At 32.8% G+C, this 21,434-nt stretch overlaps 1 protein-coding gene across 1 annotated transcript; it reads right to left on the reverse strand.

Moving 5' to 3' along the window:
* Nucleotides 1–332: 332 nt before the first annotated feature.
* Nucleotides 333–2,597, reverse strand: LOC134725803 (zinc finger protein Noc-like). Its single transcript, XM_063589971.1, has 2 exons — nucleotides 2,352–2,597; nucleotides 333–1,974 (listed from the first exon to the last, which is right to left on the reverse strand). The coding sequence occupies exons 1-2, from the start codon at nucleotides 2,430–2,432 to the stop codon at nucleotides 538–540; spliced, it is 1,518 nt and encodes a 505-aa protein (XP_063446041.1). The 5' UTR covers nucleotides 2,433–2,597; the 3' UTR covers nucleotides 333–537.
* Nucleotides 2,598–21,434: the final 18,837 nt, after the last annotated feature.

Genomic DNA, 21,434 nt, shown 5'->3' on the forward strand with positions numbered 1-21,434 from the left:
TATATTTTAAGAATGTGAACCTCCTTTATTTTTCTTAGTTTTTATAACAAATTTTAAATTTCTAGAAAATATTATCTAGCAGTTGAAAAAGTTGCCAAATCATGATTATTTTTTATTCATTTCGACAGTGATGTCTAATATTTAATTTTGTCTAGTTCTTGCCAATCTTGTTGATGCCAAATGTAAAACCAAACGAAGCAGTGTTGTTCTTGTGCAAAGTTTTGTGTTAAATAAAAGAAACAATGTAGTAAGACATGATGTTCTGTTGAAATATTCAGTACAGCATTTAAGTGTGATCTACGGTCTATATTTTAAGATAGAGACAAAATATGCTAATTTTTCATAAATTTTAATGTCAAAATATTTATGACATATTATAAATTATAAATCCATTCATTCTAACAATAATAATTCACTCATAATTTTCCCAATTATATTGGCACATAATTTAAAGTTTTACAGCACTATATAAAACCTACAGGTTTTAAACCCAGGGATTTCAACTACATTTCAAGAGTCAGTTAATAATAAACAAATTTACGGAACCGAGGCTGCTCCAAGTCGTTGGCTATATAATGCATATGGAGGGTAATATGCTCCTAGAGGAAGAGGTTGTCCAGAAGGATATGATGGAGAGGTTAGCGAGGTTTTATATGGATGGTAACGATTAGCACTCAATAGTCCAGGACTTGCACTTGTTGGGTATGATCGTCTCAAAGAATTTGGACTTAGTCCACCACTTGCATTTAAAGCTTGTAAATGATATGCACTATTTAGTCCTAGTCCAAAATTATTAGCAACAGCATCAGCAGATGTTGTATGTGTTCTTAAATGTTGTAATAGTTCCTCTGATGTTGTAAAACGTTTTCCACAGAATTCATTCCCTGCAGACACCCAGTTACAAACAATAGGAAGTCCTTGGTGGGCGCTGAGGGCACTATGTGGATAGAGTGATGACAAAGCAGCAGCTTGTCCAAAGGAGGAATGGAATCCTGGAGGTAAAGATGAAGGCATCATTCCTGGAAATCCTAATGAAGTAAGATTTTGAAGAGATTTTTCATGAGCACATTGAGCACAACCAGGGGCGTTACACGTTGACGACAAGTGTGAATTTTGTACAGTTAATTGGCAATTATTACAGTACGGGTCCCTGCATACAGGAACTAAAGTTGTAGCGCCGGATGGCGTTCTCACGCGAGTATAAGAGACATATGGAGACAAGCAAGCTGCTGCTGCAGCTTGTTGTTGTTTCAAAGCAGAGTTCTGTGCAGCTACCATTGCTGCAGCACTAGCAGATCCTAATCCTAAACCAGCATGAGCAGCTAAGGATGCAGAATATCCATGCAATGCGGCTTGATCCAGAGCACTTCCAGGAGGCAAGAAAGGAAATCCCGGATATGATGAAGGGTAAGTATTAAGTCCATGAAAACTTGATATTGATGGATTCATTTGTGGTTTCAAACTTGTTGTGCATGATGTAGACAGTTCTGGTGATAGACGAGACATTGTTCTGTGGTTTAAATCCGATTTTGAATCTCCGTCCCTGCTCGAACATCGTTTTGATTTGAGATTGTTTGGTGACGTAGAAGACACTGATAGAGATGTGATGGAATGAGAGATGGTGGAGTTGCTGGTTGTAGACTCAGATGAACGAACAGGAGATGAAATTGATGGTGTTTTTGATTTTTCACTTGACTGTCCTGGCGAAGAGGGAATCAACGCTGGAATGTCTACTTTATTTGAAACTGTTCTAAATCCAGGCTTATCTGAGGTATCAATAACTGGAGATTTCACAACACGACTGCTCCCATTATTGTTTGAACCTGGTCTTTTTACTTCCGGACTTGATGATTTATCTTTTTCTGTGTCCTTCTTACTGATGGATGGGATAATACTTTTAGACGGTGAGACATCTTTTCCAATACTGCTACATGTCTGAGCTAGTAGAGCAAGAGGACTTTTCTTGGCATCCAACTGCAATAAAAAATAAAAATCTATTATATCTCCTTGCTTTAATTTAAATTAAATCACATGTCATTCGATATTTATGCAATTTTATAACTATTGAAATAAATTGATGCATTGTATTGAAAAGGAAACAATTAATTTCATTCCTTTCTTATTTTTTCATTGATGTAAAAATTTATTAAAAATGCAAATTTCATATAAATCTGTTCTTCATGAGAGTCAGGAAGAAAACAAGATATAAAAATTATTGTATGAATTTTTGACAAGAGTTTTTTTTATGTATGTCATGTCACGTACAACATTTGTATTTTCTTTGGTACTTTTCATGGTATTTCAGACATATTAATATAGCTAAAAGATTACTATTTATCTAAAATTCTTACCGTTGTTGGAAGTGGTTGTAGGTACTCCGGATGAAGGTACTGAGACGACGAGGTCAACATATTTTCGGTAAATAAATACATAAAAGTTTTCTATTCCATATAAAATTTCAAAATTTTGTTCTTTTCACTACGCCTGCCAATCACAGTATGAATGTTCTATAGCGTTACCTCGACTTCACATACCGCCCAACGCAACAACAAAATGTCTGACAGCTCTTGTTTGTAAATTAATCGGAGATGAAAGAACTTTACCGCCTTCCAATGAAATAATAAATTATCACCGATAACCCACTGTGATTGGTTGAATTACTCTACATGACGTCATGCGTGATAAGATAATACGATGATTAATGGTTCTGAATCCCCTCGGCCAATCAACGTCAAGTTTATTAATTCTTGTCGAAGAAGCCGAGGGGAACCATTATGACGGCTTATCAATCAAGTTGATGGTTTAACTGTCAAATTTGAGTGATTTATATCATTCCGGCCTGTTAATACATATAACATCCCGGAGAAATAACTAGGCGACAAATAAATAACTCAAGTAGTAGTACTTAAATTACAATACTGGTGTTTGCTTTAACACAATTCTTCTTAAGATAATTCACCAGAGTTGTATCCGGGCCTTTTCATACTTTACCTTTAAAAAGCTTTAGTTAAATATCGCAGTTTAAAATTTTCTGAGGTTTGGAAAGAATGGTATTTTGTGTGACATTAATGATTTTGAACGACCTTGCGGCGCAGATCAAAGCCAAGAGCCATATATTCACTGTGTTATCAATCAATCTTTTACAAGTAGGGTGTTTCTTAACAGATTGAAATTGGCGTGTTGAAAGACTGGCTATCTCTGAAATGACAATTTATACTGTTTACGAGTTACTTCAAAAGAAAATGATATAGATACTAATCTTACACAATGAACATTCCTTCTAAGTGAGTGTTTGAGAGACAAGTGAAATCTCTGCTTTGTCAAACATAAGGTTCTAGGGGCGCCAATTTTCTACTCCAATAAAAATCATTATTGTTGGGTTTGATTATGTCCTGGATTAGAGTTGATAAATGATAGATGTGTATTTGTGGGCCCATTTGGTGGTCCAACATCCGGTCTAAACATCTATGGTGCGCACCTTCTTCTTTTTACTAAGCAGGTTTACTAAGAAGCCTTACCAAGGAGGTTAAGGATGGAGAGAGTATCACGTGCGTCTCCCCTGCATCCGTGGCGTCCGTCACGTTTGTGTTTCACGTTTGTGTTTCAATATTAACTCTGTACATAGCCTGTTATAAATACTGTCGTGCAGTGAGCCCGGAATCCAGGCTAGTCTGAATACAGCTGACCGCTGCTTTGTTTGTATGTTGTGTAAATTATTTTACTAGTCTACAGGTGCAATCGTGTCTCCCACCTTTACCATTCTGAATATAAATTATTTTTACTGAAATTAATAATTATGACTCATCAAAGAATGAATTGTATATTTTAATGGAATGCGGATAAATGTTTTAAAAGTTGACATGTAATCAGAAAATAGTAGCATGTTATTATTATTGAATGTAAATGTTTATGTATGATTTGCTCATGGTCACATCATAAACTGACAAATCTGTCGTATAAATGGCGGCAAGTGAAATAATGTCGATCAAACTGACAACGAAAAATGTTATATGATCATGGAAGTTGTCAACTAAAGCGACACCTGTCAGGATTGATGGACTTTTAGACATGCTGTACCGGTTGAAATAGCTTATATTTATTAATAACTAATTGATGGGCAATGTTTTGAGTGTATTGTTTATGAGACATCTAATAATTCATAAATTTCCGCCTTGTATAAAATATTATTTTTCTCGCTGGGTAGGATATGCACATGTACTTCATCTCCAGTTTTTATACTCACCCCTCTATATGAATATACTCCACCGGAGCTTACAAAAATAAATAAAATAAAATACAGGGCTTTTTTGTTACGAGGGAAAAGTGGTGACTATTTGAGGCAAAAAAATACTATCCTGTTGATGAAACGGGAGGCAGACTGAATCTTCCATGCACTATATACATCTTTAATTATTTTTATGAGAACAATTTTCACATAATAAAACTATTCGTCTGTATTTTCTGTAGTTTAACCCTATTTGTGAATTCAAAGAATAGCGAAAGTTATTCGGAAATGAAAAGCCATGTACCAATCAATACAAATATTATTTTTTATTTGAAATTTGTCAAAATGTATAAAAATTATTTACATTTTATCAAGTGTATTATCAAATTTATATTTGCCGGTTCACACAGGAAATATAGATTTCAACCAAAACATACAACAAACACAGACAATATAGATATAAGACAAAATAAATAATACATCACAAGTAACCAAAACTAATAATAACTAAGACAAAATAAATAAAACCGATTATATTTACTAACTTGTGTGTGTTGAACGTTTTGCAATTCATGAATATTATTCCCATATAGAATGAAGCTTTTATAATGTTTTTCTTTGTGAAAAGTTTGATGAAAAATTTATCATTCAGGTATGGGACATTTAAAAAATGCTTAAAAACTCAAAAAAAAGAAAACATTAAATTGTTCAATGTTATAAAAAAATGTCGGGAGAAGATCAAAGCTATAAGGTAATTTTAGATTCGTCATGAACAAAACCGTAAAATACTTGGAAATAATGATAAAAATTTTATTACAAATTATCAACAGATTCGATCAAATTATTGCTGATTGAAGCTGTAAAAATGACAAATGTTATAGTGAAATGTACATATACCAGATTGAATCGGACGATAGGATCAATGCCCACAAGACAAAACTGACGGCTTTTTGTCACAATAAAATAAATGTCCATAAGATAAAAGTCGGATCCTTAGGACAAAACAATTACTTCCTAATGTTCTACATTTAAAATCAAAATTTATCAGTACATTTCGATAATTCATTTGCGATATGTAGATATGTAATGTCCTGTTTAAGTGATTACAGCATGGGGGTTGTCCTTGTAACAAGTCACGCTACATTTTAAGCGGCCCATTTTAAGATATTTTCAATCCGAAAGAATATTTGTAATCATAAAAATAGCTTTGGACAGATGTATAAAAGCAGAACTATTAACTGACCTTCATAACTATAGCTGTTTGTTCTAAATGCCGAATATTTGGTCCAATCTCTTCCCTGTTTTTTGGGCGAGAAAAAAAGAAATAATTCAAAAATTTTAACATTAAATTTTTGTTTACTTCAACTGAATAATTACAAAATAAAACAAGAAGCAAATCGACTAAGGTTTAATATAAAATATAACTATGAACTTTATATTAGAGGATAAACAAAATTCTAGACAAAAACAAAATAACCGCAGTTTACCAATTAATGGAAGAAGTTAACCGACAACAATTAACAATAAATAAAAACAAATATATATTTTTGTCTAAAAGGAGGAAAAAAAGTTCTTTTTTTATTTGGTTTTTATTATTTATTTCATAGTTAGACAACAAAATAATTAATCATAAAATTCTTAGAACTTTTACTAGACAAAGAAAAATATAATTTAAAATGATTCACCACTAACTATGATAAATAAAACATTACGTACAATGTTACAAACAATAAATCAACAATATTAATCTGATTTACACAAAAACAACATGCAAATTTATTCTTGTGTGTGAATTGCCTGGGAGATGTGAATTTTAATCTGTCATTTTATTATAGTTGATCGACAGATTCATCATTCTTTATAATATTTATGATAGATAAAATCATAATACATCATACAAAATTCTCCCGGGTACAAAATATGAATAAACAAATATTAAGCGACATGCACTCATGTTTATGTAAAAAAAAAAGTAATTTAACCTGAAAATCGTCTTGTTTTTGAAATATGACATGACAATATTTGTTTACATATATATGCATGTACATTGACACATTCCCCGTTTCCATTCTCATTTTATCATCTTTTCCAATTGTTCTAAAGTTGTTTTAAAAATTTTGTTAGTGAGAAATTTGAAGACTAACATTTCCGAAATGACGCACATTAGTTTTGCAAAATATTTTGAATGAACAATGGAAATGAAATAAAACAACATTGGTTGCTTGTTGGTTGCTTAACGTCCAGTGGCAAACATTTCATGCATGTTCTAGACGAACCAATAAAACAACAAAACTCTATCATTTTCATATTTTATATAAATAGTAATACCAACTTTCATCTTCATTATACATGTATAGTTTTGCACAGCTTCAAATTTTAGAACAAATCTCCAAAATAGACATTATAAAAATACCATCAAACAAAAACTCTATCCAATAAGCCGACAAACAGAATTAACAGTACCACGGTTTAGTCATTATTACAATTTAACGGTGTTTGAGACGGCACGGGACATTTGCGCTTTTTCATAGGACATTTGCGCTTTTTTTTGTGGACACTTGCGCTTCAAAACATAGGACATTTGCGCTTTTTAAAAATGGACATTTGCGCTTTTCACATAGGACATTTGCGCTTTTTTTATATATATATCTATGACTTCCCTTTTCTTTTATCCGGGCTTGGGACCGGCAGGTTTGACCGGGCAGAGTTAAAGTCATTCTTTCTGGTTAAAAGTTTAAAAATCATTTCATAGCACAAACATGTCATATTGTTGATATTTGATTAAAAGTTTATGTACAGCTAAAAGTACACATTCTTATGAAATAAAACCATGCATGTACTGTCATCACAATTACAGGTCAGTTATAGCTTGATATTCGAAGCCCAATGAGTGAACAAATCTTGCTCTTGTTATCTGTCCTGATTGGTACTTAAATAAATGATCGAGTTTCTACTTCTCAATTCTTGTTTGGGGAGCCTGTTCATTAATGTACCTAATCATAAACATTTTTTTCATTTACTAGTCTCTATAACTTTAAACTCCATGTTCAAGACTGTGTAAATGTGAACTAACTATAATGACAAATATAAGTTATTTTTTTTAACTTAATGATTACTTCTCATTAAGATTACAGGTAGACCACTTTAGGTAAAAAGCGCAAATGTCCGGTCAATTTAATACAGGTGAATCAAAATTGAAAGCGCAAATGTCCATAGTATTTGAAGCGCAAATGTCCTATCGTTTTACAGGTAAAAAAGCGCAAACGTCCTGTGCCCGTTTGAGACTGAAATGATCGCATGGCGACAACACCGTGCCATCAAGTACAAACAAGGCTGGAAGTATTAAGATCAAAAGTAAAGGAAGTATTGCAATTCAAAGATACCGTTACAATAAAACAGTTTGTTAATGGGTGCAATAACTTAAGTTTATGTGTAATAGGCTGGGTTGTATGCACTCGTATATACTGTTTCCACGGAAAATTTCCCCTGTTGGTTAGGTGTCAAATACCCCCTCCAGAGTATGTTTTACATGCACTCGTATATACTGCTTTCATAGAAACTTTCCCCTCTTAGTTCGATGTAAAATACCCCTCGAGAGGCTGGGTCACATGCACTCGTATATACTGTTTTCACAGATATTTTTTCCCTATTGGTTAGGTGTAAAATACCCCCTCGAGTGACACATTTCCAACAAAGATAGTTTCTTTACAAACTTCTCAAAATAAACCTGGTATACAATTCTCCGTCTGAAGTATTGCGTTAAGAATTTGGGTTTGACAGATTTAATTCAAAATAGTATTAAAACCTCGTTTGATTTTCTTTGTGAAATTTGACAAGTACCCGACTGATGAACAGAATTACACGTCGGCTTTAATTGATCCTAAACATTAGAAGTAATTATAAAGGAGAAGGGATCTCACGATTTGACGCCCATTTTGAAGAGGGTATTAAGTCACAGCTCGACCTCTCCGCCTCCATTGTACGACGTTCGGCCTTTAAGCTGTTTAGACTAGCACACATGCTGTGATCAAAAGAATTCAGGTATGTGTCAATCAAATTTACCTTTCAGGTGCGATGATTGACAGGTAATCTTATTTAGCTGCAGGTTGTAGTATTTGATTGATTTTCTACTTTATAATGTTTACTCTTTACATGGTTGTAATATTCTTGTCGATAAAATCCCTATGTTATATTACCAATCAGGTGAAAATTACATGACAATATTGACAATGTCAATAAGTTTTATATTTGGTTTATAATGGTTACCGCGTACTAGATTCAAATCTATTCATTTATTTAAACCGTGTTTTGCTTTGTTTAAACTTGACGAGTTCACGGAACAATGTTTTATCATTTAAATAAGATTGTTAAGCTGCATCACAACGTGTTTGATTACTTAATTCGTCATTTACCCCAATGTCAACCATAACATCCCCAGTTAATTTGAAAACGTAGACAGCCTCAATCAACCTCCCGCCAAATTCCAAGGAATCTAAAACGACAACTGCGTGTCTTGGTACCAATAGTAACAAGTGTCTGAGCTCCTAGCACCATTAGTATGTAAATAGTAACAGTTGGTATAGATCAAAGTTACTAACGATAAAAAGGTGACAAAATTAGTATTTGAGGCCAAAAACAAAGCAAAACATTACATTTCAGAGATATATTAATTACAGAGAAACTAATGGAAAAGTTTATTCACGGTTTCCCGCCAGATTAGCTTGGTAACAACAGCGCTATCATAAACATGTCATTTTGTGTATATTTTTTGGAATAATGAGGGAAAAATCCTCAATTATAGACGGTTAGTATAATTAAAAGGCGCCATATCCTTGCTTGTTATGGAAATGTAGTCGTTGTATTGAATTTATTTCTTGAAACAGATTAAAAACATGTCACATGAAAGCGATTGCTTCTCCACTAATATTAATAACCACGTATACAATCAAATACATCTATCATGGAGCGATTTATCACAATAACTCCTGTTCAATTCCTATTTCAACTTCACACAGTGCATATCAAATCTTATCTGTTTTAACAAATGTTCGCTCTGTTAAAAATGAAAAATTACAGAAACACATACTTTATGACCATTAATAATAACTACAACAGCAAGAAAAAACATTCCATTCATGATGTAGAAAGCAGTTGCAGGATTATAAGGTGGACTTTCAATACCTCTATATATCTTTACTCATAAAACATGAGAGCTATAGAATAGAATAGAATAGAATATTTTTATTTACCAAATTAGGGCCCCAGGAGGGCATATTATACAGACAATATTATTATAAACAATAACATATGCAATACACACACAATAAAATATATGTATCAAGCTATATATCCCTGCTTCTCGACACACACACTTATTGCGTACAATTGAAAGTAATTTTTATTCAGACTTATATTTCAAATTGGACATCCAGTTTGTGAGTGCTGTACCCTTCAGCATATCTGTCAAAGAAAAATCTATCTGTAGATCAAGGATTTTACAGATTACGAAAAGAAAGCTTTTTACTTTCAAAACCACTAGATATGTTATACGTTTTCCTACACGCAAGTTAACTTTCCTGTAATAACCTAACTGAAACTTACATGTTACCCTGGTCTTGTTCTATTGAGCCATATTCAAGTACTGACGAATTTCTTTTGAAATGCGGTTCATCTGCACATATATTCATTACTCATTATTAATAGTAACATCTTTTTTACAGATAGAAGAAACGTTTAAGGAATGAAAGGTACAGAAATAACCCTGGTTTTTATGCACATATTCTAAGCCAGGACGGCCTGTTGTTAAGTGCTTTTCGTTTTTTAGTTTGGTTAATATTTGTTTTCTAGTTTCACGTTTTTTTTATATAGAGTATTGACCGTTGTTTTTCCTGTTTGAATTGTTTTACGCTAGCCTTATCAGTTCGGGGGCTTATATAGCTTGCTGTTTGGTGTTAACCAAGGCTTCGTGTTGAAGGCCGTACTTTGACTTAAAATTGTTAACTTTTTATGCATTGTGAATTGGAGAGTTCATGGTCACATTGGCACTCGTACCACAACTAGTATGCTAAATTCACCCCACAAAAAACAAAAACACTGAAACAATTAAAAAAAGAATAAAGAAATAATTTGGCGAATTGGTTAACCAAACAAACCAACCAATTATTTAAAGCTCAAGAGGCAACACATTCAAGTTCGCCAAAACATTGGTCCTCACAATCTTTTATGATTGTGAAGAATGAAAAATGGTGATTTAACTTGCGAGTGTCTGGAATTATAAGTAATAAGAGTAATGCATATCTTCCTTGTTGTCTAGATTACAGACACATCATACATATCCCACATGATGGTAATTTATTATTTATTTGATTCACTTTACTACTTAAGTGACAGGATTTGACGGGAAGATGATGAACGATGATGGTTAACATCTATCATTAGCACGCTAACTACATGTAAATACTCTTTCTTTTATTCACCTGTCAAATTAATGGCGGACACCGTGTTGTTGGCTATACAACACCCCCGACATTTTGTATTAGGGGTGTTTAGAACTGTTTTTCCTTGTTACAAATAATAAGAAATTTGTCATTGTCTAAATGACAACTTCTTGTCTACATTAATGAGTAAATGTGGTAAACCGAAACAAAAAGTCTTAAAATTAGATAGGTTTTTGACACAAACAAGAAATATCTGTATGGTTGTCGCCGATTTATTCACTTTTAATGAACTGTATATGATAATTGTTAGAAGCCCAATCTTATTGTTCACAGTCTACACTATAAATGAGACTCCATCAAAAGTCCAGTCATGAACCAGCTACTTGTAAAGCTAATTCAATGGGAAAGCGTTACTGATGACTGTAAATCAAGAAAAGCGCTTCGGACGCATGAACTATGTAACTTGTTGTTTTAATTTTTTGATCATAAATTTTTCTTTGACATTCAAATTTATTTATTTTCTATAATCTCTGAGTTTCTCTCATATCTCTTCTTACCATTAACAAGTATAAATTGGGGAAGTGTTCGCGAGAAACAAAACAGATCATACTTACGGAATTATCCAGTTTTTCTATTATGAAAAATGTGTTTACGTCACACAATATTTTTATGTTTATTAACAGTAAAGTTTAATGTTCGTTATCGCGAAATATCATCTTATTATGGAACATAAAGCATACAAATTATATCGTTATAAGTAAAGGTTGAAAAGGTACAACTCGGTGCAATCTTGAATGAATGTACTATAAAAAAAATTTATAATGGAATTAGAATAAGAATTCAACTTGCATATACATCATTGGTTATAACGTTACTCGTGTTTGCAATTTTAAATATAGCTATGCAGAATGGATCGTTTTTGATCCGATGTAAACTTTATAGTTGTGCAACATTTTGAATATAAGATTCCAAAGGTGAATTTCTAAATTGATTGGTTTCTGTTTGAAGGCTTCCTGGAGCTCAGTTTACATCAAGTAATATGCATTATGTTCGAATATTTTTGTTCCTTTCGATAGGTTTGTAAAGAATAGATGGCATACTAATAAGCTGGGTAATGACTCGACTTTTGCTGGTATGTCGTTAATATATATTACGAACATTAAAGTACCCTGGTCCCAGTACAGATCCCTTTGAGGCGTCAGATATTACAAATCATCAACATTATAGAATATTTTCTCAGTCAAGTTGCACCAAGTTGCGGAGTTAATATGAAGTCATTCTGTCTGTACATTTGACAGGACAATGCAATATGAATATACAGAAAGTTTTTTACTAGACCGACAATCTGACTCAATTTGTAACGTTCTAGCTCACAAGGAATAGATATAACCCTATACCTGTACAAACTTGCGTACCTAGGCATTGTTTGCTCTTACTCCTAAATGACGCGTGCTTAACGGATAATAAAGTCATCCTAGTCGGGCGGTTATATGGTACTCACAACAAAATAAGGTTTTACAATTCACATGTATAAAATTGAGAATGGAAATGGGGAATGTGTCAAAGAGACAACAACCCGACCAAATAAAAAAAACAACAGCAGAAGGTCACCAACAGGTCTTCAATGTAGCGAGAAATTCCCGCACCCGGAGGCGTCCTTCAGCTGACCCCTAAACAAATATATACTAGTTCAGTGATAATGAACGCCATACTAATTTCCAAATTGTACACAAGAAACTAAAATTAAAATAATACAAGACTAACAAAGGCCAGAGGCTCCTGACTTGGGACAGGCGCAAAAATGCGACGGGGTTAAACATGTTTCTGAGATCTCAACCCTCCCCCTATACCTCTAACCAATGTAGAAAAGTAAACGCATAACAATACGCACATTAAAATTCAGTTCAAGAGAAGTCCGAGTCTGATGTCAGAAGATGTAACCAAAGAAAATAAACAAAATGACAATAATACACAAATAACAACAGACTACTAGCAGTTAACTGACATGCCAGCTCCAGACTTCAATTAAACTGACTGAAAGATTATGATTTCATCATATGAACATCAGGCACAATCCTTCCCGTTAGGGGTTTAGTATCATACCATCATAACATATATGAGAAGAACATAACCCGTGTCATGCCAACAACTGTTTTTAGAATAAATGTGTTTAGTGCCGACGCAAAGACCTTATCAGTGACTCAATATTAACGCCAAAATATGCAATCTTTAATGACTTGACAACAGTATCGTAATTATATCCCTTCTTAATAAGTCTATTCAAAGGTTTTGTAAGTTTCTGAGGTGAATACTGACACCTTTGAGCATTATAAAGAATATTTCCATAAAAAATTGGATGTGAAATACCTGAACGTATAAAAAGTCTGCAAGTTGAGCTATATTTACGAATGCTGTCTTTATACCGATGATAAAATTTAGTAAATGTTTTGACTAGTTTGTGATATCGAAAACCCTGGTGTAATAATTTTTCAGTAATACATAAATTTCTCTCGTTAAAATCTAAAACATTGTTACATACACGAGCGAATCGTACAAGTTGAGATATATAAACACCGTAAGATGGTGACAAGGGAACGTCACCATCTAAAAACGGATAATCAACGATAGGAAATGAAAAATCATCCCTTTTATCATAAATTTTAGTATTCAGCTTTCCGTTAGTGATATAGATATCAAGATCGAGGAAAGGGCAGTATAAATGACGTGGCATGTATCGGATTACTGAGGATAGAAGACGTAACCTTACCAGGCTCTACACAGCCTAAAATGGGACTTCTACGATATATCTGATAAGTTCCAAGGGAACATTTAGTCTCAAATGTTATTTTTCATACCAATATATAGATATTTCTATCACGAAATCTGCTGAACAGATTCAATCTGGTTTAGTATACTCATTCATGATTACTATAGCGCTAAAGTGTGTAAAATTGAGTTAAAGATAAGGTTACACATTTTGACAGGGGATCACCGTCCACTCAAATTTCGTTTACTCCATATGTGAAAGTGGGCTACTGAAGGTTTATACCAAGTCTTATGCGACTTTCGTCGAAGACTGTAAAGAGTTATAACACTAGACTTCATAAACAATAGTAAATCAAGATTCTGCCGGCAGAATAAATTTAAAGTTAATTTTGTAAACTCTCTATGTTCTCTCCATTTTATCGTAACTGTATATATATGCTGATACATCTACTGGTAAAATAGCACAATAATTCAGTCAGGTGTTGCCAACCTTTTATTTTCAATCTTTGGAAGTATACGTGCATTTCGCGGCCGTCGGTAGCCGATTAAGAATAACATACATTATATCTTAATGTATTTAAACTTTTCTTTATAGCGTTTGTCTGTCTTTTTTGTTTTAATGAGAAAACCTGCACAGGAAATGTGCTTCAAACTAATTGCACATGACCGAAGCTATGACCTGTTGTACTCTAGAGTCACGACGTCCCCATCTAAAGTTGTTTATAAAATCTAAAACACCTTTTAATGTTGTAAAAGTCAGATGTGACGGACTAGTAATGTGTTAATATCATGAATTATACATTCAATAGACGAATCAATGACACACGAAGGTGTTGTTACTTTTCAAGTCGACTGCATTTTATTGCGTATATTTCACCTCTTAAGCAGTAATTCTATCACATTATAAAGAAAATCATTTTCTCAGTGATCTATAATTCCGCAAGAATTAACACCTCTTGTCCAGTTTTAATCCCTGCGGTCCTAGAATAAAGTAACTCGCCGTTATGGTGACAGACCTTAAGAATTTTTTTACACCTCCATAGTGTTAATAATATGGTAAATTTCACACTCTAGATATACAACGTGCCTTTTATTAAGTGAAATAAAAAATCAAACAAGTTATAACGTGTTAGTATAATTATATAGAATTCTTTGGAACGAAGATGTATGGCACCCGAGTATAGAGGTCACGGAAATAAATAGAGGTCATGAAAATAAATGGCGGTTGAGTATAAGATGAGCTCAATTGTCATTCTGAGGTGTGAATAATGAATTCTGAGGTGTGAATAATGAATTCTGAGGTGTGAATAATGAATTTAAAAATTTGTTAACGTAAATGAAATAAGAAAGAAAACGTGTCAATACTTCATTGCCCATCTGGCAACGTTTTGTGTGCACTATTGACTCGAGACTGCAAAATCATTGTTTTAAAGTGAAAGTTTTGTTTATGTACTAAAGCTATCATTTATTTATCAACGAACAATGATGTGATTACGAATATTCTCATGTAAAAGGAATCAAATGAGACATGGTATCCGTGAAGAAATTTCTTACTGTATTTTGTTTTATCCTAAACACATCCATTTCATCCCGACAAGAGTACGACGCGGGGACAGAAGTGCCTAGAGTCTGTAAGATCCTGTAACAAGGCCCAACATTAGCTGACATTTTTTTGGGTTAAAATAGGCTCTTTCAATTACAGAGGAGATGCAGTTAGTGTTGTTGATAAGTTTCTGTCGACTATAACTTTATAATCCATATTCCATGCCATGAATGATAGCTAAATGCACGAAAGCAGAATTTCTTATTTTTAATATTTTTTTGAAAAATGCTGCTGTTTATGATTTGAAATGGTGACCGAATGCAAATTAATCTGGACCATCCCTTCTATTTCTAAAGCAAATTTGATTTAGGAACTTTTTTTAGGAACAGTACAATCTTGCCCTGCACAACAAAATTAAAAAAAATAACTATAAGTTACTAACTAATCGAGAAACAGGGAAATTCGAGCTGGTGTATTTACTCAATGTACAGTCCTTTAGATCGATTTACTAGCCGTTCTAACAAAGTTATACCCTATCACGGATTTATTTGTAAAACAGAAAGTATGCATGTACACGGACATTACTCTTACTTATTCCAAGTTTTGGGAAGTTAACTGTATTGTTCCTCTGTGTCTGTGCTCTGTGTAATAAAAACTCGACGAAATTTTTTCGTTTTTGACAATGATTTCGTGTTTTTCGCAAAGTTTTCATTTTTGATCGCCATTTTGATTCTTCTGTTTTTTTTTACATTCCCAATTCTCAGTCAATTAGTATATAAATAGTTTTGATGGCAGTCTATGGCCCTTATCAAGTACTTCGATCTTAATTTCTTCAAATAAAAGAGCAATGCAATATAATGTGCACATAAAATGCTTCTCAACATCTAATAAGTCAATTTTTAGTAGTTTGCAGATCTTTTTATGCAATAATAGTTTAATATTGGAATTTTTATCATCAAAAGTAAAAGAAAAGTTAATGTAAACTTCCATCAATATAAACATCTAACTTTACTTTGAACATGAAATTGAGCACATGTTATGCAAATAATTTAAAAATCACACAATTGGCAAAGCTGACGAGGTTCTACCACATGAGCTTCATAAAGTACCATTTACGTCTAATTGTATGTCTTCTAAAGTCGATGTTTATTATAAAAAACATGGAAAAGATCGTTTGGAGCCTTTGATTAAATCTAAACTACAACCAGATGTTGAAAGAAGGGGACGGTATGGTAAAACATAAATTACTTTTATATTCCTATCAAATAGAGAATAAATGAAAGAAGTGAATGTTAACGATAGATTAATCTCCTTTATAGCTATAATAATGTTTTATATAGATGGGAAATGTTTATTCCTCAGTGGTGGTATTATTCTACTTGATTTATTATCATGTTCAACAAATTCAATGTGTTTATAATAATTTTATTTTCATCCCCATTCACGCAGTGAAATTAGCTGTACTCAAATGTTGGTTATTTGGAAATAGCAACGGTCAAAGGGGAGATAATTCTTGACGATAAATTATGTTTTATAGTCAAAGGGGGAGACAATTTGTTTTAAAAACCAGAAGGAAATAGTATTCTTTTGTGTGTACTCTTGACCCGTACACGAAAAGATTAAACGAAAACAAAACAATCAAACCAAATCCGTTACTTGCGTCAAAACATTTCAAAATGTTGCATACTTGGATAATCAGTAGATCTTATAAGAGAGATAAACCTTATTATTATAAAATACATCAAGAGAAGCTTCAAGTCTTAACAAAGTAACAACCACATTTTTTATGAATAAAATATGATTTTGTTAAAAAAGAAATGGTAATTTGCTGTATTTTCAAGGCTGATTTTATGTGATAGTGTATATTTTATTTTATGTTATTTTTGTTTTGCATTGTCTATGTTATTTATATTATATGAATTAACCAATTTTAATTGAAAAAAAAAAATTAAAAAATAAAGATTTGTGTTTTCCTTTATTTTTTCGTCCAATATTATGATTTTTTTTCTTATAAATTCTAATTAAATCTAAGAGGGAGTTTAAATTCTTTTAATAAATTATAAAAAAAAAATATGATCATGATACCCTTTCATAGAGGGAATAAAGATATACCTACTAATATAGATCTTGCTCTATTTCTCTGTCTATTTGATGATTCGCTTAATTCTTCCAAATTATTTGGCATATGTTTTAAGCATTATAGGTAGTTGTTACAAATATTGAAAACACTATTCGTCAAACAAGATTATGTGGTAAATTTCAATACAGGAACAATGTCATAACCAAAGCACCGGGAACGTTTTTTTGCTGTTTTCTCATCTCAACATGAATATATATATGGTCCCAGATCTCGACAAATGTTGGATTTTTATTTTATTTTAATAGTTTGCTTGAAGTGTGTCCTCTCATACTTTTACAATATTTATTCATTTTCTCTTTTATGCATGTTTAATTATATTGTAATATGGTCCACATACATTTAAATACATATATTAAGCATGATTGACATGTTCAAACCAGAGACCGTCTTGAAATGCAATGAGGTATGAGCATCGATATTTTGTTCATATGTTTGTAGCTTTGAGATGGAGAATCCATATAGCTAGAGGAGGGCACACGCTGAAATGTCTCTTATGTGTTACTCACCATTGATTTTATGTTAAAAGTCTTTAAAACTAAAAACCTCACAGAAATTCAGGTCAGATAAATGCTGTCAGACAAACTTTAGACCTTTCATTTTTTAATACACAAAAAATAAGATTGAACTATTGCTTATGATAATATAAAAAAAGATCAAAACAGTTACACAAATACATATCCTTCACCAATGAACCATGAACATGAGGTCATGGTCAGATGATACCTGCAGTACAGACAACCATTCCATACATCATATACAGATTACATATTGATTATAATATTTGTATTACACATACCTAATCTCAAACATTGACCAATGAACCATGAAAATGAGGTCAAGGTCAGATGATATCTGCAGAACAGACAACCATACAAAACACCATACAGGTGACATATTGCTTATAGTATTTGTATTACATATACCAAACATCAAATCTCAACATTGACCAATGAACCATGAACATAAGGTCATGGTCAGATGATACCTGCAGGACAGACAACCATATCATACACCACATACAGTTGACATATTGCTTATAGTATTTGTTAAACATACCAAACCACAAAAACTCAACATTGACCAATGAACCATGAAAATGAGGTCATGGTCAGATGATACCTGCAGGACAGACAACCATATCATACACCACATACAGTTGACATATTGCTTATAGTATTTGTAAAACATGCCTAACCACAAAAACTCAACATTGACCAATGAACCATGAAAATGAGTTAAAGGTCAGATGATACCTGCAGGACAGACAACCATACAAAACACCACATACAGGTGACATATTGCTTATAGTATTTGTAAAACATGCCTAACCACAAAAACTCAACATTGACCAATGAACCATGAAAATGAGTTAAAGGTCAGATGATATCTGCAGGACAGACAACCATACAAAACACCACATACAGGTGACATATTGCATATAGTATTTGTAAAACATGCCTAACCACAAAAACTCAACATTGACCAATGAACCATGAAAATGAGTTAAAGGTCAGATGATACCTGCAGGACAGACAACCATACAAAACACCACATACAGGTGACATATTGCTTATAGTATTTGTAAAACATGCCTAACCACAAAAACTCAACATTGACCAATGAACCATGAAAATGAGGTCAAGGTCAGATGATACCTGCAGAACAGACAACCATACCACTGTGATATACCTGACTTAGGTTTGGGGGACTAAAGACGAAGTATATATATTGCAAATAAAAAGAAGAACTTTCAAATTATCATCCTTTACTTTGGATTCAAACGCCAAAAGAGGCTGATACATCTAATCATCACAACAATCATGGTTAAGACAATACAACGTTTCCGGAAAGTACGGATTCAACATACAGATATATAACACCACACACTACATACAGTTGACATATTTCATATAGTATTTGAAAAACATACCAAACCCTAAAAACTCAGCATTGACCAATGAACCATGAAAATGAGGTCAAGGTCAGAGGATACCTGCAGGACAGACAACCATACCATACACCACATACAGTTGACATATTGCTTATAGTATTTGTAAAACATACCAAACCACAAAAACTCAACACTGACCAATGAACCATGAAAATGAGGTCAAGGTCAGATGATATCTGTTAAAAAGACAACCATACCATACACCACATACAATTGACATATTGCTTATAGTATTTGTAAAACATACCTAACCACAAAAACTCAACATTGACCAATGTACCATGAAAATGAGGTCATGGTCAGATGATACCTGCAGGACAGACAACCATACAAAACACCACATACAGGTGACATATTGCTTATAGTATTTGTAAAACATACCTAACCACAAAAACTCAACATTGACCAATGAACCATAAAAATGAGGTCAAGGTCAGATGATATCTGTAGAACAGACAACCATACCACACACTACATACAGTTGACATATTACATATAGTATTTGAAAAACATACCAAACCATAAAAACTCAGCATTGACCAATGAACCATGAAAATGAGGTCAAGGTCAGAGGATACCTGCAGGACAGACAACCATACCATACACCACATGCAGTTGGCATATTATATGTCATTATTGCTTATAGTATTTGTAAAACATACCAAACCACAAAAACTCAACATTGACCAATGAACCATGAAAATGAGGTCAAGTTCAGATGATATCTGCAGGACAGACAACCATACCATACCCTACATACAGTTGACATATTGCATATAGTATTTGAAAAACATACCAAACCATAAAAACTCAGCATTGACCAATGAACCATGAACATGAGGTCAAGGTCAGAGGATACCTGCAGGACAGACAACCATACCATACACCACATGCAGTTGGCATATTATATGTCATTATTGCTTATAGTATTTGTAAAACATATCAAACCACAAAAACTCAACATTGACCAATGAACCATGAAAATGAGGTCAAGGTCAGATGATATCTGCAGGACAGACAACCATACCATACACTACATACAGTTGACATATTGCATACAGTATTTGAAAAACATACCAAACCATAAAAACTCAGCATTGACCAATGAACCATGAAAATGAGGTCAAGGTCAAAGGATATCTGTAGGACAGATAACCATACCATATACTACATACAGTTGACCCTAACCCTAACCCATAAAGTATTTGAAAAGCATACAAATTCAAATTCAAATATGTTTTATTGCTAATCAAAGCGCCCACAAGGAGCAGAACAATCAACATTATCATCGTGTAATGTGTTTTCGTACTAATAACAATTTTCACTGCTTACAGTTTTCACTGTTGAGTTTTTAATCCGGTGTTTACTCAAATTTAAAAAGCATGTCCTGTAGATTGATTTTAGGTATCTAGATTTTTTGTCAATGCTTACTACGATTTTTTACTGTTTCCGATTACTTTGCGATTTTTGTATGTCAAAAAAACGGCGTCATATGTTTTCGTATGAAATAAAAATTGGATCAGTACACGGACAGGAAATGACTACAAAATCCGGAAATTAATATTTTCTAAAGTCGTGGTTCTAATGATCGCTTGAATCATAAAAAAAGTTATTAAATACTTTTCAGTACTAAAAATTACTAGAAAATAGTTTTAGGTTGGTGAATTGTGTGCTGAAATTTTAAGATTTTGATTAATATCAGATTGGCACCTGGTTTGTACAAAATACATTATTGTTTCTAAAATAAAATGCAGTTTTCAAAATTTAGGATTAAATATAAAAAGTCAAGACTGTTTTCATCTTCATGAATCAAGGATGTATAAAAAAAAATATCAATGAAATATTGAATAATTAGATTTTGAACAACCATTTTATATAAGAACCCTGCTAATTTTAACTCGCTGGTTTGTAATTAAAACGACCCAAAAAACACATGACAGTCATATGTCTTGAAGATCCAGTATCTGACTTGCAAAAAACATATCTGGACTTTATTTTAACCCTTCAGATTTTTTTTCCACAACTATTCTAGTGATGCATATTTTTGACATTAAATAAAAATGGCTAAATAGGTCAGTTTTATTTAATTTGTTCTAACGTCTTTAAAAAGCGACGTTGAATATGTTTTAAATATGTCAAGTTGTAGTGGTGTTGTTGTTCTAAATATAGAAACCGAAAAACACGCCACAATGTATGCGTATGCAGCCGAAACCGACGAAATGTGGTTGATACGAAAACATATGACATACGAAAACATATGACACGACGATAATTACATACAAATGATTACAAGTGATTCAATATGATTAAGACACAATGTTATAAAAGAAAAATAAACCAAAAAAAAAAAAAAAAAATATTTATCAACACAA

This window comes from Mytilus trossulus, chromosome 7, assembly GCF_036588685.1.
Source record: "Mytilus trossulus isolate FHL-02 chromosome 7, PNRI_Mtr1.1.1.hap1, whole genome shotgun sequence".
Taxonomy (NCBI): Eukaryota; Metazoa; Mollusca; class Bivalvia; order Mytilida; family Mytilidae; genus Mytilus; species Mytilus trossulus.